This window comes from Lepidochelys kempii, chromosome 4, assembly GCF_965140265.1.
Source record: "Lepidochelys kempii isolate rLepKem1 chromosome 4, rLepKem1.hap2, whole genome shotgun sequence".
Lineage (NCBI taxonomy): Eukaryota > Metazoa > Chordata > Testudines > Cheloniidae > Lepidochelys > Lepidochelys kempii.
In genome coordinates, this window is record NC_133259.1 from 56,744,103 (window position 1) to 56,769,914 (window position 25,812).

Sequence of the window (25,812 nt, forward strand, 5' to 3'; positions counted from 1 at the left end):
GCAGGACAAGGCAAAGGTGATTCTCATAGCACTGGCCTGGCCACACCAGCCCTGGTTTGGCACGCTTCTGGACCTCTTGTTGGATGCTCCATTACAGCTGCCACTCAGGCTGGACCTGCTGTCCCAAAACCACAGCAGTCTTCTGCATCTGAACCTGGTGGCACTGCACTTGATGACTTGGCTGCTGCATAGTTAAATGCAGAGGAGCAGGAGTGCTCAGCCGGTGTCCAACTGGTCCTGTTGGGCAGCAGAAAATGGTCTACCAGAGTGACCTACCTGGCCAAATGGAAGTGGTTGGCTTGTTAGACCTCAAATAAAGGCATTTGGCCTTGCTGCAGTTAATCCTGGGCTACTTTCTGCATCTCAAGCTCCAAGACCCGCCCCTTTCATCTATCAAGGTCCACTTGGCTGCTATCTCGGCCTGCCATCTGTCGCTTGAGGGTAGGTTGGTTTTCGCCCGGGACATGACTGCCAGGTTCCTCATGGGCCCCGAGCGTGCCTACCCGCACATCAGGAGACCCGTACTTCCGTGGGACCTGAACCTTGTGCTGTCATGGCTCATGAGGCCCACTTCGAGCCTCTGGCTTCCTGTTCTCTTCTCCTCCTTTCCTGGAAGGTCATGTTCTTAGTTGCATTAACATCTGCCCACCAGATCTCTGAGATTAGGGCACTTACCTCGGAGCTGCCCTATACAGTCTTTTTTACAAAGACAAGATCCAGCTTCGGCCTCACCCAGATTTCCTGCCCAAGGTGGTCTCAGTTTCATATGGGCCAGGACATTTACTTACTTGCCTTTTTTCTAAAGCCACATAACTTGGAGGAGGAGCATAGATTGCATTCCCTAGATGTCAGGAGGGTGCTAGCTTCCTACATTGAAAGGATCAAGCCATTCCACAAGTCAACGCAATTGTTCATCGCAGTGTCTGACAGGATGAAAGATCATCCAGTGTCCACTCAAAGAATTTCTTCTTGGATTACTGCCTGCATTCGCTGCTGCTACGATTGGACACAGGTGTCCCCTCCAGCAATTGTTACCACCCACTCAACCAGGGCCCAAGCCTCTTCGGCAGCTTTCCTAGTCAAGTGCCTAACCAGGACATCTGTAGGGCGGCCACCTGGTTGTCCATCCACATGTTCACATCTCATTACTCACTTACCCAGCAGGCCTAGGACTATGCAGGCTTCGGTAGAGCCATACTGCCAGCCGCTACAGCTAGACTGTGAAATCTGAGCCCACCTCCATTGATACTGCTTGTGAATCAACTAGAATGGAATCAACATGAGCAAGCACTCGAAGAAAAAATGGTTACCTACCTTTTCATAACTGTTCTTCAAGATTTGTTGCTCATATCCATTGCATTCCCCACCCTCCTATCCCTCCGTCGGAATTGCTGGCAAGAAGGAGCTGAGAGGGCATAGGATCAGCGGCACTTGATATACCGCCATATGTGCACAGCACCCAAAGGGATGCCAGGGCCAACCCTACGGACACCACTAAGGCAAAAATCTCTGACTCTGCACGTGATTGCGCACACACATAGAATGGAATGAACATGAGCATCACATCTCGAAGAACAACAGCTACGAAGGCAGGTAACTGTTTGGGGTTTTTTTTTTCCTTTGGGGCTAAAAGACTGTTGGAGTTACCCCCCAGTGATTTGGCAAGCATGGAAGTTTTAAAATAAATAAGACATCTTACTTATATTTCCTATTTTACCTAAAACTTCTGCCTTGTCCCTTATTTTTCCCTCTTGGTTGGAGCACCCCTTCCTTGACCTGTATACAGCTGGACTTTCAAAAACAGCATTTTATTGACTAGTGACAACATCCCTATCCCTTACAAATGACATTTATTACAAAATTGTTGTTTAAGCTTTAAGTGGTGAATTTAAAAAGTTCGGAGTCAGTCAGCTGGAAAACGCATCAAACCCCTTTCCTGTCTTATTCCCACATGTCACAAGCAAATGTTACAGAATTGAGGCCAGTGTCTTTATGAGCATTGCAGGCAGAAATAGGGAGGATTCTCTTGGCTGTTTTCTCTTTCCCACTAGGGTGGGAGACTTTCCTGGGAGTTTGTACTGCTATACGGATCCTACCCAAGATCTGTTGATCTTGCCGTGTCTGGTTGTCTAGTGGGTGAAAAAGAATAGTATACAGGTGTTTCAGACTGAAGCATTATAAACACCAGCCTATTGGACTGACTGTGGGACAATTCCTAAGCAGAGAGCCTGAAAGAAACAGAATCTGGATCTACAAAAAGTTATTGGACTAAATTTTTGAAAGTATAGATAATAATTAACTATAAATAAAACATTTCTGGGGGAGCAAGGCTGGTCCAGTGGTTGGGGCACTGGCCTGGGATATGGGAGATCCAGATTCAATTCTCTGTTCTACCACAGACTTCCTGTGTGACTCTGGGCAAGTCACTTAGAAAAGTAAGAAGCAACAGATATAAAACAGTAGAAGTTCTTTTTCTAATGCAATTTAATTAACCCCTGGAACTCGCTGTTGCAATCTATCAAGTTTTGAGAAAGGTTTAGACACTTTTATCGTAACTATGTACTTGTAGATGCTATTCTTATCCACATAAAGATGTCAGCCCTTATGCTACAGGCACTGATCATCACTTGGGGTCAGGCAGGAATTTACTCAAGACATAGTATTATGGATAAATGACCAGATGCGTGATGGAAGCCACTTACCTTTCTCTGAAGGTAAGAAGTATAGGACACTCTCACAGGCAGGATCTGGGGAAGATAAAATGGTCTGGTCTGGTATGGCAGTGTTTGTGTAGGTAGCCCAGTATTTATGGGATATTGCACAAAACTCTTTTTTGATGCAACCCTGCCTGAGACTACAATATCCAGGGATATTTGAAGGGATGAGCTATAGTACAATAAAATTATAAATCGCAAATGCTGCATACCATATTACAGTGTTCTGCGAGAGATTTAGATAACATTCCTTCTGTTAGGCAGGAAGGTAGCAGCTGTAACAGTGTACATGTCAATGTGCATTACCTGCTAAATGCATTAATCCTAAACTGTCTATCAGGAACTAGGAATTTAATCTTGCCCCTACCCCATTAAATAGACACAGAATATGAGATAAGTTAGGATCTAGTAAGGAGACTTAATAATGAATGACCATGGGGAAAACAGTGCTCAAATTGCTTCTGTGAGCTGAATGTATCTGCACCCATTCCCACATGGCACAAGCCTTAAAACAACCATCTGGTCCAAATATGCACAACTTCTGCATTGAGGATGGTCACTCTTGTCCAACACAAGTTTACTGTCCAGCAATTTGTATCTTGAGTGTCCTACAAATTTTTAATTAAACTAGCTGATCTGTTCTTATTCATCAGTATACATGTTAATAGTACAATCATTTCTACATAAATAAATCCATTTAAACTTAGACTAAAATCTATTACAGCAATCTCCCTGAGGAAGAGGTTGAGGTAGTTGTGGAAACTGATATATATAAAAAGTTTAATGGAATACAGCAAGGACAAGATGATTACAAATGAATAACCATAAATAGGTCAGCATTTCACAGGACATGTATCAGGACAGTGATGCAAGAGCATTTTGTAATCTTTTATAGAAAGGTTAATTACAGTAGATTGTCACCTAAACCTGTCTAAAAAGAACAATTTAACGGCTCAGATGAGGCCAAGATAACAAAGATGGTTCTGTGCTGCAGAGATCAGAATTAAATTGTGTAATTAATTGATTATGTTAGCTATTTGCTCCTAAAGCTGAGATCTTGTTTATAGTAGGATTCCAGATTTCACTTGGTTCCTTGGCCCTGCTTTATTTAGGTTTTTTCATGAATCCCAATAACCAGCATCTTACAATGGCTCCTTTCTGTGGGTAAAGGACAACCTTTTTAAACAAAATTGGTTCGTTTGTTTTTCTTTTCTCCAGAGCAGGTTTGCTTGGAGCAGACTTAAGTTAGGTTTCAGAGTAGCAGCCGTGTTAGTCTGTATCCACAAAAAGAAAAAGAGTATTTGTGGCACCTTAGAGACTAACAAATTTATTTGAGCATAAACTTTCGTGAGCTACAGCTCACTTCGTCAGACTTAAGTTAGCTGCTGAATGACAATTGATGTTCTTGCAAATTGCGTTTCAAAGGTGCGACCCGTTTAACCAATATATGCTGCACCACTCTCGGAGATGCATGCCTTGTATGTGGGTTCTGGGAAATAGACCCATTAATTAAAATTTACGAATTACACAGCCATGTAACTGAGCTTTGACCAGAAAACAGGACATCTTTATATAGCCCTGCAGACAAATGATGAAATAGTGTGAGGTTTTCAGTCACTGTTCATGTACAGTCTTTCATAATATGTACACATCTACTTCCAGTAATTCTGCTCACAAATACATGAGGTGCTTGTTACTAGTTGGTGTTTTTAATGTGAGTAAGTTCAGACTCCCAGTGAGGTGATTTATCTCCCAAAGTACAAATAACCTCTTGTTTTACACAGAGATGATTATTAGATTTACAATGAACTGAAAGGTCCCTGTGGAATGTTTTCAGATATTTTAAAAAGGAAAAACATTCATGAATGAAAGGGAATGTATGACTTTCTTTAATCTCCAGCATGCATTTTAGTGGATGGGTGTCTTGAATTTAAAACAAAAAGGAAAAAAAACAACCCTAGAATGAACTTATTTTAAAGCCTTTGTACCTTCATAGAAGGGGGGGAGGAGCAGGAGAAGGGGATTAGATTAAAATCTAACCCTAGCACAATATCAAGTTGTTGGAGCCAAACAATTTTTGTACTTAAATGGGTAAGTTAAGTAGTTTTCAGGTTCTAAATATAAATATTAAACCAAACAAAAATAAAACCCATGAAGTTGGCAGCTATTTTGTAAGAGATAAGGTCTGGAAGGAAATACAGTGGTATTAAGTGAAGGTTCAAATGTGTCATTTCACCACAGCTCTGCAATATAAATAATATAGTGAAAAACGTGTGTGTGTGTGTGTAGATAGATAGATAGTTTTCTTGTTTATCTATCACCTGGAAGCTTTACTGGGAGTTCATTGTCATTTAAAATAAACTTTCTTTCCTCCTTTTCCTGACTAAACAGGAGCACCTGATAGAGAATGAGGTATCCATACTGCGCCAAGTGAAACACCCCAATATTATCATGCTGATCGAGGAGATGGACACTCCGACAGAACTCTATCTGGTGATGGAGTTAGTCAAGGCAAGACTCTTTCAAGGAATTTTCTTTTTCATTTTATCTACACATAATGTGGAGTCTAGGAAGATTCCAATACCACATGTCTCTCCGGAGACATAATCAGATAAGCATTTTGATGAGAACTTCCAATTAATCATGCAAATACTGTTGTTAAATTCCATTAAAATGAAAAATTGTTACCATATTTCACCTGGCATTATACTATTCACATAGCAGGGATTTAAGGTGCTTTTTGTAAGGTAAGTGCCCGGTCTAAAGGGAAATACAGATAACTTCTTGTTCCATATTTGGAACTTTTAAAATTACATTGTTATATCATCACAACATGCACAGTAAACATGTCACCAGCTTCCAACATTTTTCTCCATCAGCTTTTCTTATTTAATCATTCACATGCAGCTATGTGAATTACTCGGTTTGCAATTAATCTATATCCTGTAGACAATAGACACAATTACTAAATATGTTACACTCCTCTTCACACACACAGTCCTGTTTCTTCAGTCCAAAAGCACAAATCTCTACACTTCAGCTAGAGGAGATATCCAACTGCTGGCAGATCTACAGCTGGTGGTAGTAATGTTGCTTATCTTCTGTGGACTGAATGCTAGATGTGCTGTCACAGAGAGAAAAATCTTGTGAGCTCCACTTTGCTGGCATTGGAGAGTGATACTGCACTCTTGTCAATTACCAAGCCAAAGGCATTATGAAGCACCTCTGTAGAAACATTTTAATGCATAGCATAGACATGTTACACAAACCAGGGGTTTTTGGCATATTACTCAGGCAATTCTGCGCCACTGCGCAAGCGCAGACTTAATGTCCCTGCAGATTTTACTCTTTCCCCCACAGAAAAATTGATTCATGCTTCCCTCCCAGGTCAGGGGGCAGGAGGGAGTCTGGTTTGGCCATCAGGAGCAGCAGGGGGAGATGCAAGTCACCGCCTTGGGGTCTGGGGCTGGGCTCTCTCTGTCCCTCTCGTCGCTATCATGGTGCACCCAGAGCTGGGAGGGGCAGGGCTAGGGGAGACTGGGCAAGTGGCACCTACCCTGCGCTGGACTCCAGCTGCTAATCCCAGCTGGGCTGAGGGAATGGGACTTCCTCTGACCCTGCATAGGCCAGGGCCAGGTCAGACCCATCCCCAGGAACTTTCCTGGGCTGCTGGAAGTTCCGCCCCTACTTTCTGCCATCATTGCACTCCAGCTGTGGGGGAGGGGGTCATTGTACAGAGAGCTGCACCTCCCAATGCCCAACCACCAGGCATCTGAACTCCCCCTCACCCCCTGTACCCAGACCACCCCCTGGTGAGTCACCTGCACCTCAAATCCCCACCATGCTGAGACCCACCCACCCTGCACCAAAATAATTGAAAATGGTGTGATTTATATTGTTGTTTTGACAAAATGTGCACAATTTTGCAAGAATTTTATTTTTTGGATGCAGAACTCCCTCAGGAATAGCAAATGGCGCAGCAAAGGAGGCAGAATGACGTGCACAATTATTGTTTAAAAGGAAACACCTGAAAAATATTATATAGAAGAAAAATAGATTCCGTGTTACAATACTTAGCATATTTTCCCCATCATAAATAAGAAAATATACAAATATACTGAAACAATCCAGAAATTTCTATGTGGCATAGGTCTGATATTTCTTAGTCGTTTGTTTTGTGACAAGATAACTAATAATTTGAGTGTCTATGCCATTTGAGTTAGATTTGTAAACCCATATCAAATATGAGACTTCTCACATGTGTTTGCACACGAATGTACATTCTTATCTCCCGTACAGGAACAATAGCAAACATGCAAACTAGTCTGTATGTTAAAACAACAGCAGTATACCCAGACTTTATCAGCATATTGGATAAAAGTATAAATCAACATTTCAGATTGTATTGCTATCTACAAATTTCACTGTACTCAAGAACCTTTTCCACAACAACTGTTTGCTTGAAACCCCCTGGTTAGGGTCTGTAGCTGCTGGTTCAGTACCACTGCTTCATTTCTGGCTATCTCTAGAAACAGTTTTTATGTGGCAGATGGCTTTTTTGTTTTTAAGATGCAACTTTTCCTCTTTTTATAAGTGTTTTTTAAAAAAAAAAAAAAGGGGGGGGGGGGAAGGGATAATCTTTGCATATATATCCTGAATTGCTGCTGCTTTCACATGTGCTGCAATGCTTGGAATTCCACCTCCAGCCCAGCCAAGTCACTCCCCCACTTGTATCCAAGGTAACCATCATAGTGGCACACAACTTAAATTAACTGCGGCACGTGGAAATGCCATATAAATAAAAATATTTCTTTACTACTGTTTTTAAAAATGCTGTTACATACCCCTGAGCTATAATGGATGCTGGTAGGATATTGCACAACAGGTATGCTCAAAAAACACCAGGCAGACTCTATGCCATATATTACATGAGGCAAATATGCTGTAGAATGCAGCACTGTTGTCCTGCCTCATCCTTATTTATTTTTACTTTTCATAATGTTTGCACTAAGTATTTCTAACATGTAATTTATTATGTAATTATTATTGAGTATTTGCATTACAGCATCACCTAGAGGCTCCAGCTGCTAGGCACTGTATGAACAAATAGGTCTGTAGTACTCTGATGAGTTTATAATGTAAATAGACACAACAGTAAAAAGCAGGGAGAAAGGAAGTGGTGGTATCCTCCTCTTACTGCTGGGGAACTGAAGAGCAGAGTGGTGAAGTGACTTGCCTAACGACCCACACAAGCCTGTCGAGAATAGAACCCAGTTACCCTGAGTCCCAGTGCCTGAGCCTACAAGTTCATCCTTCCCTACCATGATAGCTGTTTCCAAGGGCTTGTCTACATGAGGAAAAAGCCTGTAATAGCTGGTGCACTTTGGAAATGTACAAAGCTAAACCATGTGAGGCCACTCTCAGTAAGTGGGTCCACACAGGGAGTTAGTGAGGAGTTGCTAGTGTGCTTTAAACTTACACCCTAGCTTACTGTTCATCAACTTCTCCATGTAGACAAGCCTCAAGTTGTGCAGCCTATCTTTCCCATATAATACATGACATAGGTTTTTGAGTATGCCTCGAGTGCAAGGATGTTGAAGTATGGCTTTCTCTGACATCTTTTCAGCAGTCTGACTAGGGTACTGACACCTGATGATTTTTCTTGTCATTGCCTTTGATGTTTTCCCTTACTTTAGGGAGGCGACCTGTTTGATGCTATCACTTCTTCAACAAAGTATACAGAGAGAGATGGTAGCGCAATGGTCTACAACCTAGCCAGTGCACTGAAATACCTCCATGGTCTCAACATTGTGCACAGAGACATTAAGCCAGAGAATCTCCTGGTATGTCACTTGTTTTATCATGCTTTCCATTGCCTCATCCCCCACCAGATGTAAATGTTCGTATGTAAATGTTAAGAATCCAAGGAGCTGAACAATCACACATAGAACATGAATTTAGAATGACTGCATGCTTAAAATAAATCTCTTTCCATTAAATATTAATAGACATAGGGACAGTGATCTGTGCTTAATGTGCACTAGACTCTAGACCCTCCTATCATTTACATTTTGATTGCTGGCTCTGACTTGGATAAGCACAAAAGAGGGTTTAAAATGTGTTAATGAATTGTTTACAATCCTAGTTTCAATTCAAAACAACGGTTTTAATTCCTTTCTGAAGATCCCAGGGTTATTTCAGGTAAAATATTTCCCCTCCCATTGCCACATCAGGTAAAGTCTTTTTGATGACTTCTCAGTATCCTAGCTATAAACTCTGAGAGTATGTTTATTTCCTCAGAAGGAACTATATTTCATTTCCATTAATTCCCATCAGGGACATAAATATCTACTACCTGGTAGCAACAAATATTGTGGATTCTGTTTTACAAACTCCAAGTGGAAATTGGCAGTGGAGTGAATGCGTTATTCTCTGCTGCTTTGTACCTTATATAGGCAGAGTATGCAAAAGGTTACTAAGTCACTGACAGCAGAGGTAGTGTTTAACAACCACATTGCACAGGTGTAAATAACTACCTACAATGCAAGGCATTGGACAACCAAGTCCAGAATCCACATCACAGGCACAGTGTCATCAGTAACTGGAAGCCTTATGTGATGGGTTATTTAAGCTCTCTTTAAAAATAAAAGGAGTACTTGTGGCACCTTAGAGACTAACCAATTTATTTGAGCATGAGCTTTCGTGAGCTACAGCTCACTTCATCGGATGCATACTGTGGAAACTGCAGAAGACATTATATATACACAGAGACCATGAAACAATACCTCCTCCCACCCCACTCTCCTGCTGGTAATAGCTTATCTAAAGTGATCATCAAGGTGGGCCATTTCCAGCACAAATCCCGGTTTTCTCACCCTCCGCCCCCCAGTGAGTTTGTGTGTGTGGGGTGGGGTATTGTTTCATGATTTCTGTGTGTATATAAAGTCTGCTGCAGTTTCCACGGTAAACATCTGATGAAGTGAGCTGTAGCTCACGAAAGCTCATGCTCAAATAAATTGGTTAGTCTCTAAGGTGCCACAAGTACTCCTTTTCTTTTAGTCTCTAAGGTGCCACAAGTACTCCTTTTCTTTTTGCGAATACAGACTAAGAGGGCTGATACTCTGAAACCTGTCATTAAGCTCTCTTTGTTTGTCAGTCCTGTTAATGGTTTAATGAGAGTGCACCACAGGGGAAGCTGATAGAAGGGATTTATGTCTCTTACTCCATCAGCGGCATTTGAACAAACACAGACAACAGGGCTGGAATTTGCAAACTCTTAAGCTATGGCTACACTACGCAGCTTTTAGTGACGTGGCTATGCTGCTACAACCCTGCCACTAAAAGCCACACATTGTAGCTGCTGTTTGTTGGCAGGAGAGAACTCTCCTGTGGACAAAAAAACTTCCACCCGCCCCACAAGCGGCCGTGGCTTTGTCAGCAGGAGAGAGCTCCTGCCAACAAAGCGCGGTTCACACTGGTGCTTTTTGTCAGTAAAACTTTTGTCGTTCAGGGGGTGTATTTTTTTTTTAACACCCCTGAATGACAAAACTTTTGCCGACAAAGTTCTGGTGTGGACAAACCCTTACTAAATTAAAGAGTCCTTTCTTACCCCAGCAGTCCCATTGACGACAGCGAGTAAGGATTTCCAGGACTGGGTCCTTCCTTTAGCAGTGAAATTTGAGGGGGGAAAAATGTATTCAGACCTTAGTTTGATACATTTTTAGTTGCAAGGTATGTGGACACTGGGTTGTTAAGCTGTGGATACAGGGATTCTAACATGGGTTTTGTATTATTATTACTACTATTATTATTGATTATTTATTTGGTACCCTTTATTTTGTGCAAGTATTGCTATTCTTCATGGATGATACTGATTTAAAATTTTATACTAAATATGTTACTTTATGTGAAGTGGCTAGAATGTTGTATAGACACTGCAATCTAAATGAATAGTGACCCTTTAACAATAGGACCTGAAAGTTTTCTGGCAGAAAAAAACACCCTTGGCAGCTATGAGGTAAGGGAGAGAAAAATAGAGACGACCATGGTCTTATCTTCAAGTGTATCTCAAAGCTTAGCCACTCTGAAGATTGCATGTTCGTGCTGAATTAATTTCAATATAGTGTGCTGGTCCAAAAGCAAACAAGAGTGTGTACAGTTTTAGTGGCAGCCCCTGGCATGCCATAGTTGATCTTGTTCATTTAAAAATAATAATGTGGTGACATCAGGATCTTGGGTGGATTGGAGTTCTGAGGCTAATCTGACATTTTAAGCCTCCATTAGTAATGGAATCAGGTATAAATAGGCACAAACACCCTTTTTGCCTAGAAAGCTTAACGAAATTACTCAACAGTTGCAAGTCTTATTCATTGTGATTGACATTGGCATGCATGTTAAAATAACATAATAGAAGGGCATGTAAATGTAAATGTGTCAATTGCTTCTTATACTATCCAGCAATTCAGTTCTTTAACCTGAGATCATCCAGATGTTTGATTTTCATTCTTTTTACCAGTCATACACTAATAAATACGAACTGTGTCGTCATTGACATGTGAAATTATATCAGGGAGCGCAAAGGTTTCCATTAGAGCTGTGAATTATAACAGGGCGATGACTAAGGCTATGTTTTAGTAAAAGTCATGGACAGGTCGTGGGCAGTAAACAAAAATTCATGGACCGTGACCTAAATTCCCTGTGAGCTGCATGGCCATGCAGCAGCCTGTTTAGCACCATGCAGACGCTCAGGAAACCAGCCCAGCCGGGACCTGCTGGGGCACACCTCCCCCAGCCCCAACTCAGCCCCAGACCTGTTGTGGCAGGGGAGGGGCAGCCTGAACGCAGCATGGAGCGGCCAGGGCAGGAGCTAATTGATCCAAATCCTCGCACCAACTTGGGCACTGTTTGGTCCATAGTCTCGCGCCTCGTGGTGGAGAGGGCTCTGGTTGGTTTAGAGCCGTGAAGGAGCACGGACTATCAAGCATTAGTGGGCGGGCTGGCCCCCCCTCCACCAGCCCGGACCTGTTGTGGCCGGGGGAGGGGAGCCTATCCTGCTGTCCCAGCCCAGAGCTGCTGTGGCAGGAAGGGACACCTCTGCCTCCCAGGTGCTGCTGTGGGGAGAGAGAGCTGGGGGGAGTCCTTTCTCCCTGCTGTAGCCCCGGGGCACCCTCCTGCACCCGAAACCCTTCATCCCCGGCCCCACCCTCCACCCCCAGCCGGAGCCCTCACCCCCTGCACCCCAGCCCTGAGCCCCTCATCCCTGAGCCCACCCCAGAGCCTGCATCCCCAGCTGGAACTCCTAACCCTCTGCTCCAGCCCTGAGCCCCTCATCCCTGGCCCCAGCCGCAGCCCTCACACCCCTGCACCAGCCCTGAGCCCCTTCCCACACTCCAAACCCCTTGGCCCCATCCCCACCACATGAATTTTGTTATGTGCACCAGTATGAAGGTGATGTGTGACACTCCAATTTTAAAATCTAGCTGTGCTCATGTCTCTTGTATTCATTTTGCTGTGGACATTCAGGTTTTACTTGCAGAAAGCAAATCTGAAGCTAACATTGAGTTGTTATAAGAGAGACGCTTACAATCACAACAAGTAACACCATGTGACTTGTGACCGATAACAATTCAGATATAGAATACTTGTAGCAAGCTGTTCACAGGCATAGAAGATGAAAAAATCACGCTAGAAATCAGTCAGTATACAATTGAGGAAATGCCAGCTGCGTGTGAACATTCCACAGGCCATAAAAAGCTGTATTTGTCATGAATTAGTCACTCTGCTCTAGTAGTTGATTGGGGTTGAGTAGATTAGCTGTGCGTCATTGTGTTTCTTGGTAGGTTGGAGTAGTTGTTCATTCCAATTTTGGTATTCCTGGTGTTTCCTTTCTAACTCCGTTGGTTTGACTCACAGACTTCAGTACAGGTAGCCTGGTGTGGTATAGTTGGAGTTAGTTGAGGACAGTCGTCTTTGTTGCTATGTACCATGGGATAGAATAACTACAGGTCACAGATTTTTAGAAGTAATCTAGAGGAGCTCCTGTTTCCCAGATTGGGAATCTGAGTTTCAGAAAGATTGTGACTTTCCACTTGATTCTAAATAGATTTAAAACAAACAAAAACCAATGTATCACCATGAGAATTTTGTTTTTCAAACTACCACTTTTGTGAGAATTCTATAACTCATGTTTCTGGGCCTTTTGCTGGCTCTGCAAAAACAATTAACTAACAAATATTACTTGTGCTGACAATCAGCAATCCAGCTGTACAAAACTGGAAAGAAGCAAAACTTCTTTGTTCGGTTCTGAACACGGGTGGGGAAAAAAACCCTCCTCCATGCTTGTTAAATTGAAAAGGACAAATTGGAAAATAAAGATTTATCTTCAAACCTATAACCAGTAATTCCAAATCATGGGTAGTGTGTGTTTTTTTTGTTTTTTTGTTTTTAGAAAAATCACTTGACAATATACTTTAAATAGGATCCTACTGATCTGCTGCTTGTAACACTTCACTGAAAATTTGAAAATAAAATGTTCTCCCCACTGAATGTCTCTCTCTATTTTGCAGAATTGTCCTCTTGCTACTTTTTTCCTTTTTTTTTTTTATTGTCACAAATTGACTTCATTTTGTTTGATTCCTTCCTGCATGCACCAGTATAACATATATCATAGGTGATGCTCGCAGGAATATGTACCAGTTAGTTGCCATTATTGGAATCCTGAGATGATTATTTAGTCAACACTAGTTTATTTAAGAAATTTAATAATCTGTAATATATGTTAGTAGGTGGAAAAATGAGTGGGTTTTAAAACACACTGACTTGGCAAATAAAAACATGTAGTTATATAAGTAAAGGTTGAGTATGGCATACTAATTTGTTTAACTTGCTCTCTTCCTCAGTTGATAGGGTTTTTTTTGTTTTGTTTTGTTTTGTTTTTTACCGTAATCTTATTCACTAGTGTAAGCAAACAGAAATGAGTAGAGTGGGCATAGTTATCACTTACAACAATGGGCCCAATTCTGGCCACTCTTGCATAGGTGTGATTTCTCTCTGAAGCTCCAACGCCGCTAACACACTCATGTAACTCTGCCCACTTGAGTTGTTCCATTGGCTTCAGTAGGACTAGCTGCAGGAGTAAAGATATGCACATATATAAGAATTTGCAAGATTGGTCAGTCCTTACTCATTTTAGTCATTATTACTGCTTACATCAGTGAAGAGAGGGAAAAATTAGGCCCAGTTTTTAGGAAAAACCAATAGACATTTTGTTAAACTACGTAAAGCAATAGTTCACCCTTTAGCTACATAAGGATGGGCAGGGATGGTGTCCCTAGCCTCCGTTTGCCAGAAGCTGGGAATGGGCAACATCATCAATCACTTGATGATTACCTGTTCTGTTCATTCCCTCTGGGGCACCTGGTATTGGCCACCATCGGAATACAGGATACTGGTAGTGTGACCAGATAGCAACTGTGAAAAAACGGGATGGGGTGGGGGGTAATAGGCGCCTATATAAGAAAAAAGTCCCCTAAAACTGGACTGTCCCTTTAAAAATGGGACATCTGGTCACCCTAGATACTGGGCTAGATGGACCTTTGGTCTGACACAGTATGGCCATTCTTATGTTCTTAACATCCTGTCATCTGTAACAATATTATTTGTGCTATACATGGCAGCACAAGTAACTAGGTAGAGACTTTTATGTCCAATCCGGATCAAGAATAGGGCTAAATTCTTTAACCTTTAGAAGATTTTCATGACTTTTGATAACTCGGGGATAAAGAAATGTGAGTTCAGCTCTTGTTGTAGGGGCCATAGAAGCTGGTAGTGTGTTTCATTAGTCCCAACTAGAGTAGCTTTTATATATACGATGAACATTAATAGTTAGAAATGCTTTATTATTGCTATAATTTTAGCCAGATTCCAAAAAGAACCCTCACAACATTATAAGGCTTATTATACATTTCAGAAATTTCTGTGTACAGAAATGATTAGAGGAACGACATGCAGGAATTTGCTCAGAGGCTGAATGTAATGAGTAAGTGAGCTGTAGCTCACGAAAGCTTATGCTCAAATAAATTGGTTAGTCTCTAAGGTGCCACAAGTTCTCCTTTTCTTTTTGCGAATACAGACTAACACGGCTGCTACTCTGAAACCTGAGTAATTTTAAACACCAATACTTCTAAATCAGATTTAAGGGCAATTTGTAAACACAATGGGCCAATCTCTGTTTCAGTTTACTCTGGTAAATTTGGTATTTACAGTAACTGAAGACTAACTCCATTTAAGTTAAAGTAGTTACTCGAGGCTTACACTGCTGTAAGTGAAAACAGAGTCTGGCACAGATTATTCTCATCTGCAAGAATAATAAAGTGTTACTGTTGTGCCTGTATATTTATTCCAGTCACTTTGAGAAGTTATTGTGTATTACTGCCTCGGTGACTTGGAAGATTTACAACAAATGTGGCAATTCCTGTTTTATAAATCAACTGTCAGCAATCCAGGGAGCAGTTCTAATAATGCTCCAGAGTGTCTGTATACAGTGTAATGTGTTAGGGGCTCCTCTTTTCAAGTAGTCTGGTAATAGGCTTTTATTGCAATTTTGAATGGTGATTTGAATGTGGTGGATTACAGGAAACAGTTGCTAAATGATGACTTTGATACTATCTTTAGGTGACCCATTGGGATTGAATGCATATTAAGCATGCAAAAATTTTGCTATATTTTTAGAACTGTCCCTGAAGCACCTAGTGCAAATGAAAACTATTGTGTGTACACATTTCCACATAACATACATTTCTTGATAATCTATCCAATAATTCCATAAACATGGAAGTTTAGACATGCATTTTGCACCTAAACTATGGATATAATGCATTGCATGCTTAAGTAGTCAGCAAAAAATACGTGGGCAAACCTGTGGACATCCTCTTTATGTCCTCCGTAGGGTCTGCATTCCTAAGTGCCACCTTTAGAAAATGCAATTAAATCGCTTGTGTAATTACCTTTGGCGTCCTTTGAGCAAGAGAGAGTGGGGAGAGTCCAGTGCACTGCTCTCTAAATCAGAGGTTCTCAAAGTGGGGGATGGGCCCCGCTGGAGGGCACAGAATGTATTCTAGCGGGGTGTGAGAAACTTTAGGGAAAAGAAACTTACTGCACACATTTTACCCACAGCAATCACACCATTTTTGTGGGTTTGGCATGGCATAAAAGCAAATTTCACAAATGTGTTACACATCTGTGAAATTTGCTGTTTATGCCATGACAAACCCATGAATAATGTGTGATATCGCCACAGAGTTTCTCAAACTAGGGGCCTGGACTTGAAAGGGGGTCAAAAGCCTGTTGGGGGATTGCGATATTGCTACCCTTCCTTTTGTGTTGCTGCTGGCAGGCAGTGCTGCCTTCAGAGCTGGGTGCCCAGCCAGCAGCCATGGCTTTCTGGCTGCCCAGCTGTGAAGGCAGAGCAGCAATACCATGCCACCCTTACTTCTGTATTGCTGTTGGTGGGAGGCTCTGTCTCCAGAGCTGGGCACCTGGGTAGCTGGGCACTGCTCTCCGCTCTGCCTTCAGAGATGGGCCAGAGAGACCAGAATTCACAGGGGAGACCATATTTCACAGTCTGATGTAATTTTTCGTGGCCACAAATTTGGTACATATAGAGTGTTCAGCTGGCACTTTGCATTTGACTCGAGATGGTGCTGTGCATTTTGACAGATTTCTGTTAAGCTTGCATAGCGTTATACAAAGTTGTTGCCATCTGTACGTTAATCCACTTGCTATGACATGGTGTGCACACTTAACTGAAGGTAGAAAGGGATCTCTGGACAGCTGTCTCAAGCATCCAACCCAGGGTGGAATTGCTGTGCTCCAAAAAACAGGCACACCCATCACGTTAGTAACAACAGTTTGAGGCAAGTTAGCAATATCTCACTTAAAATTTACAGTACTATATATTTAAATGGCTCTTTTTGAATCTGTGCATTACTGTTTTTAATGTTTAGTGAAAGTTGTATCGTGGTTTTTTTATCGGTATAGGTACTTGTGTGGTGGGGGAAGGGGATAAACTACTACAGACACAAAGAAAGGGCTGTGATCAAATAAGTTTGAGAACCACTGCTCTTAAATGGATCTGTGTTTATGGCTGTTTTTCGGGTAGGTTTCTTTTAGGGAGAGGTTCAGTACTTTGGCAAATATGTGGAGTTGTGTTGCTTGACATAGGGAATACAGACTTCTGAGAAAGATAAGCACAGAGTTTCCATATTGGATATGGACTCTTTGAAGAAAAAGTACAGTTCAAATACCTAAATTTAAATATATTATACACAGAAGGCAAACTCAGAGGCCCAATTCAGGATTGGGAGTTCCATTGTGGTAGGCACTGTACGTACACATAGTAAGAGAGAGTACTTGCTCAGAGTTTACAATCTAAAGACAACAAAGATGGCATACAAGTAAAGCGATCAGGTTGGTGATGGGTCTTGAGCGTTTGAAGGCAAGGGAGGCAGGCTTACAGGTCAGACTGGTGGGGGGAGGCTCTGTGCGTAAGTGGCAGCATGGAAGGAAGCACAGACACATTTGTGGGACAAGTGGACACTTAAAGCTGGCAGTGTTGGCTGAGTGAGGGCAGGGGCGGCTGATGTGTTGAGATACTAGATCAGTTGAGTAGCCAGGAAGGAGCAAAGATGTCAAAAGCCTTGAACGTGAAGACAAGAAGCTTGAACTTGGTGTGTTGGGGGGAGGAGGGGGCAGTGTGTGTTGGGGGGGAGGGGAGATTGATTAATGTGATCAGAACAGCAGGAAAAGATTTTAGCAGCTGCATTTTGAATGCAGTGGGTGATGTGGATGGCAGGGAGGCCACAGAGAAGATATTAGAAAGGCATTTTATAAAATGCAGAGCATAGTGGTCTAGTATTCTGAGGAAGAATTCCAGAACTCTAGTCCTGTCCATTATACTAACCATTGCTCTGGCCTTGGGCAATAAACACCTTGTAAGGGTGTTATGAAAATTTAATATTTAAACCTTAATTTAGAGTGTAATCTTCTCCAGGCAGGAACTTATCAACTACATCTGTCCTTCAGCATGAGTAATGCATCATTCTAAAGCATGCTCAGGATGGAAAGCACTATGTAAGTGAATAGTATTACTAAAAGCAATAGGAAATTGGTTCTAGATTTTTTAAGAGAAGGTGGGGACTAGATCTATCAAAAACAGAGCAAAATCTATTTTAAACATCATTTAGATTTATTTCCTTTCTCAAATTGAGTCTCATCCCATCAAAACTTTCCAAGAGAGAATTAAAGTTCCTTAAGCACAAAGATGAATCACTGGAAGTCAAAGCCTTCAAGAATCATGGAACAAAACCAATGAAGTGGATAGCTTAAGAATCTCTCTTCTCATCACATTATATCAAGTTCAGCCTTTGCTGTTTTACTCCCTCATGTACTGGAAAATAACCTTCAATCCCTGTTGTGTTTTTGCTAACCCCAGGTATGCGAGTATTCAGATGGAACAAAGTCCTTGAAGCTAGGGGACTTTGGACTGGCCACAGTGGTTGAAGGACCCTTATTTACAGTTTGTGGCACCCCTACATACGTGGCTCCAGAAATCATTGCAGAGACAGGGTGAGGATACAGCAATTTTGTCTCCTATGTTGGCCTGTGAAAGACTGTTTATTAGTGTGTGTGTGTGTGTGTGTGTGTGTGTGTGTGTGTGTGTGTGTAAGGGTCAAATTTTGACCCCTAGTAAATATTTGATTTCACTGCTCTGTGGGTATGAGTCATTTAAATAGGTCTTCAGCTGCTGGTCTGATGAGTGCAATATATCAGCCTCTTCCATATATATTTCCTCTGATACCACTCTGCAAAATATTTGTGTGCGCACATGTAACTTAGATAAGAGATGCCGCTGCAGCTAACTGCTTAATTGGGAAGGTGGCTCTGACTCTGTCACAAAGATCCTGGAAGTAAATCACAGACCTCTTGAGTGGGGAGGAGGTGATAGATGGCATGAATAATTTGGATTTTCTAATATCAGATTGTTTGATGCACTGCTGCTCTTGCATATCACAATTGTTGAAAAGTATTTTTGAGAGCTGTGAGAGACCATGATGTGAAAGGGTATTTGATCCACCTGCAGATCTAGAAAAATCAGACCAAATGTGACATGTTTTGACCTGCAATATTTTTATTCATATGTTTAAAAAGAAAAGTCCTGGTTCTTCTTCCTAGTGTTACTCATTCATACAGGAGACTCAAGACCTGGAAGCTTGCTCCCCAGTTTGGCAGTGTCTGGGAATGATGCAGAGGCAGTTTGTCCACTGTGGCAGGAGAGGGAAAGGATTTCCCCTTCCCTCCCAACAATATCCTCCTTTGATTATTATGGGCTGGTGCTGAAAAGAATCTGAATCAGACTAGAAAGCTATTGACTGTTCCATGGAGACTGGGGCATTGAGAACTAAAAACAAAGGAAAATGTGGGATCCTCAGGGCTCTCAGTACTCTGGAGGACACCAAGAAAAATATTGACTAGATGCCCCTCTTGTTATATTCCATGGTATTAATTGAAGGACAAACTCCACTCCTATGAAATGCCAATACATCTGCCTTTGGCAGACTCTCAGTATGTATTAATTTAAAAAACAGCTAACTAGAAGTGACACATTTTGGAAGCTTGCACAAGTAACACGTTCTCTTATTTTACAGATATGGCTTAAAGGTGGATATTTGGGCTGCAGGTGTGATCACATACATACTGCTTTGTGGATTCCCACCTTTTCGCAGGTGAGTTTAGTTCCAGGTCAAAGGGAAGATAGTAAAGAATTAATTACCTGAAGAATTGTTCAAATAAGGGGCGGGGGGAATCTGATTTTCTCACCCCCCCCACCCCCCCATCTAGCAATAGTTGGCTCCAGCTGTTTCCAAACTATTATTTCCCCCAAGATTTTTTCTCCTTTTCTAACTGGCTTAAGCTTCCCATAGTTTAGCTATCACCCTGCCCTTTTGATAGCTGTCATTTTTTCAATATTTTTCTGTGCACGAGAGAGAGAAGTGCAGTCCTGCCTATTTAAAAAAACAAAACCAAAAACCAGGTCCGGGTGACCAGCTGTCAGGTGTTTAGGGGGGTCTTCCTGTGAGAAGCCAGCTTTCTCGGTCCCTTTGTCCTCCAATCCCATATGCCACAGCAAGAGCTCAGTGCAGTGAGCATGTATTGTACACCCTCTAGTGTTTGCAGCTGGCAAGTTCAACTTACTGTTTTTATCTTGGAGAAATGGTCACAGGTAAGTGATTCCAGTTACAGAGTAGCAGCCGTGTTAGTGTGTATCCGTAAAAAGAAAAGGAGTACTTGTGGCACCTTAGAGACTAACAAATTTATTAGAGCATAAGCTTTCGTGAACTACAGCTCACTTCATTGGATGCCAGTCCTTGCTTACAGACAGCTCCCCAACCTGAAGCAAATACTCACCAGCAACCACACAACAAAAACACTAACCCAGTAACCTATCCTTGCAACAAAGCCCGTTGCCAACTGTGTCCACATATCTATTCAGGGGACACCATCATAGGGCCTAATCACATCAGCCACACTATCAGAGCTCGTTCACCTGCGCATCTACCAATGTGATATATGCCATTGTGCCAGCAATGCCCCTCTGCCATGTACATTGGCCAAACTGGACAGTCTCTACGTAAAAGAATAAATGGACACAAATCAGACATCAAGAATTATAACATTCAAAAACCAGTCGGAGAACACTTCAATCTCTCTGGTCACTCGATTACAGACCTAAAAGTGGCAATTCTTCAACAAAAAAACTTCAAAAACAGACTCCGAGAGACTGCTGAATTGGAATTAATTTGCAAACTGGATACAATTAACTTAGGCTTGAATAAAGAATGGGAGTGGATGTGTCATTACACAAAGTAAAACTATTTCCCCTTGTTTATTTCCCCTCCTACTGTTCTTGTAAAGTGCTGGAAATAGCCCACCTTGATTATCGCTATAAAAGGACCCCACCCCACCCCACCCTGCTCTTCTGCTGGTAATAGCTCACCTTTCTTGATCACTCTCTTGTTACAGTGTGTATGGTAACACCCATTGTTTCATGTTCTCTGTGTATATTAAATCTCCCCACTATATTTTCCACTGTATGCATCCGATGAAGTGAGCTGTAGCTCACGAAAGCTTATGCTCTAATAAATTTGTTAGTCTCTAAGGTGCCAAAAGTACTCCTTTTCTGATTCCAGTTAGCAATGTTCATTTAAATATCTTATTTCTGATACTTGAGCTCTGTAGATATCAACTGTTTTCAGTCTCATTACAAACTCAGTGCCCATCATATGACAGGTTTTGTAATCAGTGAATCAAAAATTTATGGTTACTCTGCATGTCCCGCATGTAATATCCATACTTAGATTTAATATCAAATCACTTTTCTTTTCTGAGATTGTTTGGGATGGGAGTAAAATAAAGTAACTGGAACTTTGGGAGGGAAGGAATCAGAAACCACATTTTAATCAGGAAGTATCTAATTTTTATGATCAGGTGACCAGAGTTATCCATTATGTATCGTTGCCTGTGTTTTTTCAAGGGCATGGGATACAATTACACAACAAAGGGCACATTTAGATTAGCTTTACTAAAAGTTAAAATTCGCCACTCTCTGTGGCTAAGTTGTTCCTCCCGGGTTGTTTTTAAATAATTGTGGAAAGGCAGAGAAGTTGCCATATAGTGCTACAATTTGTTTTTCAGACACAATTGACTGGCTAGCAATGTTTAGCTCACCCTTCAAAGATGTACCATATCCATTATAATTTTTCTGCCATGCTTCTGACTGCAACAATCAGGCATGAACAAATGTAAGAGAATCTGAGCAGTATTGTTAGAGATTTAAACCACTAATCAGAAGTGAGTACAATTGTAAAATTGGTCCCATATTGTTCAACAGATCTGCTCTGTGCGTATATTCTGTTTCTGCCCCCCCCCACACACACCTCTTTTTTTTTTTGGCACTATAGGAGCTATCTGTTCCTTTCACTGTTATGGATTATGCCAGTGGCACAGGTTGTTAAATTCAGCATGTGAGTGAATGTATCCCAGGTTTTCCTGATCTTCTCTGTGTACTTAAAAAAATGTCAGATTGGCTCACAGGAGAGGATCACATCACTGCTGCTAGTGTGCCCACACACATCACTTGCCTATTGTGGCTGGTCCTCTGGAGCAATGGGGATGCTCGGACAAAAGAAAAGACTAACTTGATTTACTTTTCCTCCCCAGCACCAGCAGCAGATTGTGCCTTGTCTGTTACTGCACAGATTATTGTCCTCATGTTACCAATGCAATCCCTGCTTGAATGGAAGACAGATTGAGGCCTTTCTCCTGTGTATTGTCTCCCCATCCTCACCACTACTGCCACCATAACTATGGTGTAATACTGCAAACTTACACTCCTAGAGTACAGGGTGGCAAACTGGTGGCAAAATTCTGTAATAGTTGATGTGAATTTTGCTTCTCCACCACCTCAAAAATGTAACTTTAATGCCTGTGACAAAAATTACACCTTTCTCTTGTTCTCTTCCATTGTTACTCATCCACAGCGAGAACAATCTTCAGGAAGATCTCTTTGATCAGATCCTCATTGGAAAGCTAGAGTTTCCCTCTCCGTACTGGGATAACATCACTGACTCAGCTAAGGTACTGAAATAAGTTAGGAGCCCAGGGCTTCAAGATGTGAAATTGTTTGACAAGCCAGTGGGAGTATTGTGCCCTCCTGACTCCACAGAATCTATGCTATCGTACTATTGCTGACTATATTCCAAACCATAATACTCTTCAGAGCATGGCAGTGATGAAAATGCAGGTCTCACAACCCTACTTTCATGTTATTTTCTGGGTGAATGATTATAACAGAATGTTGATTACATGCAGTGAGCATTGCATGTAGATTGGCTTATTTAATGATGACTGTTATACTAGGTTCAGTGCTTCAGCTGCATTGTAAGTAAGTATCTCTCTCTCCAAATTTTCCCCCTCATCACCCTTTTGAGAGAGGGTGCCTTGCTACGTGGACTGGACACTGTTCATTTCACCTGTTCCTGTTTCACCTTTGGACTAGAGGCATTAAGCTGGCTAGAGCTCATTCAGGTGCAAATAGCTGATTTGCCAGTTAAGTAAAAAAGTATTAGTAAGATACCACTTCCTTTTGATTTCATAGATTCAATTATTTAAAGGCAATGTTTGAAATTCTAACCCTAACTCCTACAGAGGCCCAACTGCTATAGTTAGGGCTCTACCAAATTCATGGTCATGAGATTTTAAAAATCATAAATTTCATTATTTCAGCTATTTAAATCTAAAATGTCACAGTGTTGTAATTGTAGGGGTCCTGACCCAAAAAGGAGTTATGGGGGGGTCGCCAGGTTATTGTAGGGGGGGTTGCGGTACTGCTACCCTTGCCTTCTGCACAGCTGCTGCTGCTGCCTTCAGAGCTGGGCAGCTGGGGAGTGAGCCTCTGAAGGCAGAGCTGGTGCCTGCAGAAGTAAGGATGGCATGGTATTGCCAGCCTTACTTCTGCGCTGCTGCTGGTGAGGTGCTTCCTTCAGAGCTGGGCATCTGGCCACCAGCCACCACTCTCTGGCTGCCCAGCTCTGAAGGCAGTGCAGAAGTAAGGGTGGCAAAACAGTGACTCCCCTAAAATAACCTTCTGACCCTCCTGCAACTCCCTTTTGGGTCAGGACCCCCAATTTGAGAACTGCTGGTCTGCCCCATGAAATCTGTATAGCATAGGGTAAAAACACACAAAAGACCAGATTTCATGGTCCATGATGCATTTGTTATTCGTGGCCATGAATTTGGTAGCGCCCTAGCTATAGTAGTGTGCCCGAGAGTGATATGTGAATGATTGTTCACAGGATTCATTCCAGAGTCCAGGGGCAGGTAGGTGCATTGTAGATGAAAATCACAGTTATCGAAGAAAGAAATCGGCTCCAGTTCTCTCAATCTCCTAATGGCCCTTTGCTAGAGTGGCATTGGTAGTAGCCTCATAAAAGACCACAGTCCCAATTCTTCCTTAAGGTAAACTTGTCTTGCACTGCTCTGAGAGCCAAAGCAACCCTAAAGCCAGCAAGTCTAGTTCCAGCCTAGGAGCACATTCACACAGCTTACAGTTTTCATAGCAGTGCCTTCCCCTTTTCTGGATGTTAGTATAGAAGTGTGGCCAGGGGTTCCCAGTTTTCAGCTACGAAAATGGTTCCTTCCTCAGGTCAATTGGCAATTTGCATAAAAGAGAGCAGCTTTCAGATCAGCACCAAGCAGCCTTAGAGGTGGCCCTCCTGCTCCAAACTTGCACTGAGTACAGTTTGACTAGCATGAAGCATCTAACCCCCTATCCCTCATATTCTTGCTGGGTAATTTGCTGAGAGAGTCATTTTCCAGAACTGGAGGATGAACAAAAGCCTCCTAATTGCACATGTATTGTTTCTCCAGAGAAGTTGCTGTCTACTAGAATAAGTTTCATTGGCATGTTCTTCATTCAGACATAAAGCAAGAGACATCCCTGAGGCTACAGAAACTTTCCCCCCAAAAAATGGGGCAGTTGGGTTTTAATTATGGGAATTATTTGACATTAATTAGTTTCTTCATGAGTGTTGTTTTGTGTCTGGAACCTGCATCTACACCAGCCAGTTGCAAAGGAGGAACTTGAATTAATAAATTCAATAAAAGTTTGAGATGAAAAGTTACACCTAGTGTTCATAACTTCACTGGCTGCCTTTTGTGTGACTAACCTCTTAAGATTTACTATGGCTACAGACCCACTTGTGATAGTACTAAACAGAAGTGTCATAGAAATATGCAGTGAACCTAAGGTCATCTATTGTATAGCCTCTGAACATTTGAAAGGCCTCGATTCAACAAAGCAGTTAAGCATATACTTACAGTTAAATGTATGGTGAAATCCCAGTGACTTCCATGAAACCTCAGTAAGCACATCAGCCATCTAGACAATGCCCCCAGACAGAGCTAGGCCAGGAAAAAAGGGGATTCCCCTTTCATGGCAGGAGTGGGAGGGACGGAGGGATCTGTAGAAGATTGGTCAGCTGGCTAAAGACCCCTTTGTGCTTCTGGAGCAACACAAAGTAGCCATACCAAGGCGCATAATCTAGCCATAGTATAGATGATTAAAACAAACTAACACTGGGTGCTGTCAGTCATTCCTTTTGAATAGAATTCTTAAGTGCTCTGTGCTGATGGGTAGCTTTAATTTTCTAGCTATAACGGAATGATATCATCATAAATTTTTACAGATAGTTCTAGTGATAGCACTTAACATAAAAAAGTATCTCTATGGATTAGTTTACTCTATACAGTTAAAACATCCCTGCTAGTAATAGCTTTAAAATTTCAGGCTCATAAATGCCCTTGGCTTTTGGTACAAGCTGGTGCTCTTGGCAGGTCCCTTCTGCTCTGCTATCGTCCTCATCCCCACTGAGTCCCTTCAGCAGCTTTATCCTCTGTAAATTACTCAAACACTATGTGCCCTGTCACTTGATGGTTATAAAACATTATGGGACTTTATTTTTGCATGAGAGTATCTGCACGTGTGCTGTACTCAGAGGGTTTAGCAAGGATGCAATTCCATTCTGACTGTTCTGTCCATGCTGCCTGCACGTCTGTACAGAAGAATAAACATTTTATATTACAGCTGCAATTTAGAGTGTGCAGGTGAAATCCTGTCCCTGTGGGAGTCAAAAAGGAGTTTTGCCATTGACTTCAACAGGGCCAGAATTTCACCCAGGTTGTGGAGAAACACCACTTTGAATGCTGGGAAGAATTCAATGCAAAAGCTGCTTCACATTTTAATATTAATGTTCCCTCTCTTCTCACTCTTTTATTTTTTAGGAGTTAATTAGTCTGATGCTACAGGTAAACGTAGAAGCTCGATATACAGCAGCACAGATCCTAGGCCATCCCTGGGTGTCCGTGAGTAAACTCTTGATTGTACTTGTCGCTAATTAGATATTTAATATTAAGATCTAACTGTAATAGTGCTGTCAGAAGTAGTGACAGAACTCCGCTTGCCCAGTTCTGTTTATCAGGCAAC

At 41.9% G+C, this 25,812-nt stretch overlaps 1 protein-coding gene across 2 annotated transcripts in view; it reads left to right on the top strand.

Moving 5' to 3' along the window:
• The window catches only part of DCLK2 (doublecortin like kinase 2), a 146,617-nt gene that overhangs the window by 113,510 nt on the left and 7,295 nt on the right, over positions 1–25,812 (top strand). For both annotated transcript variants that reach the window (XM_073341326.1, XM_073341327.1), the window contains 6 exons: positions 5,106–5,225; positions 8,411–8,557; positions 18,205–18,338; positions 19,418–19,495; positions 22,310–22,406; positions 25,611–25,691. In XM_073341326.1, the coding sequence (XP_073197427.1) occupies positions 5,106–5,225; positions 8,411–8,557; positions 18,205–18,338; positions 19,418–19,495; positions 22,310–22,406; positions 25,611–25,691 (657 nt within the window). The remainder of the gene's footprint in view (positions 1–5,105; positions 5,226–8,410; positions 8,558–18,204; positions 18,339–19,417; positions 19,496–22,309; positions 22,407–25,610; positions 25,692–25,812) is intronic.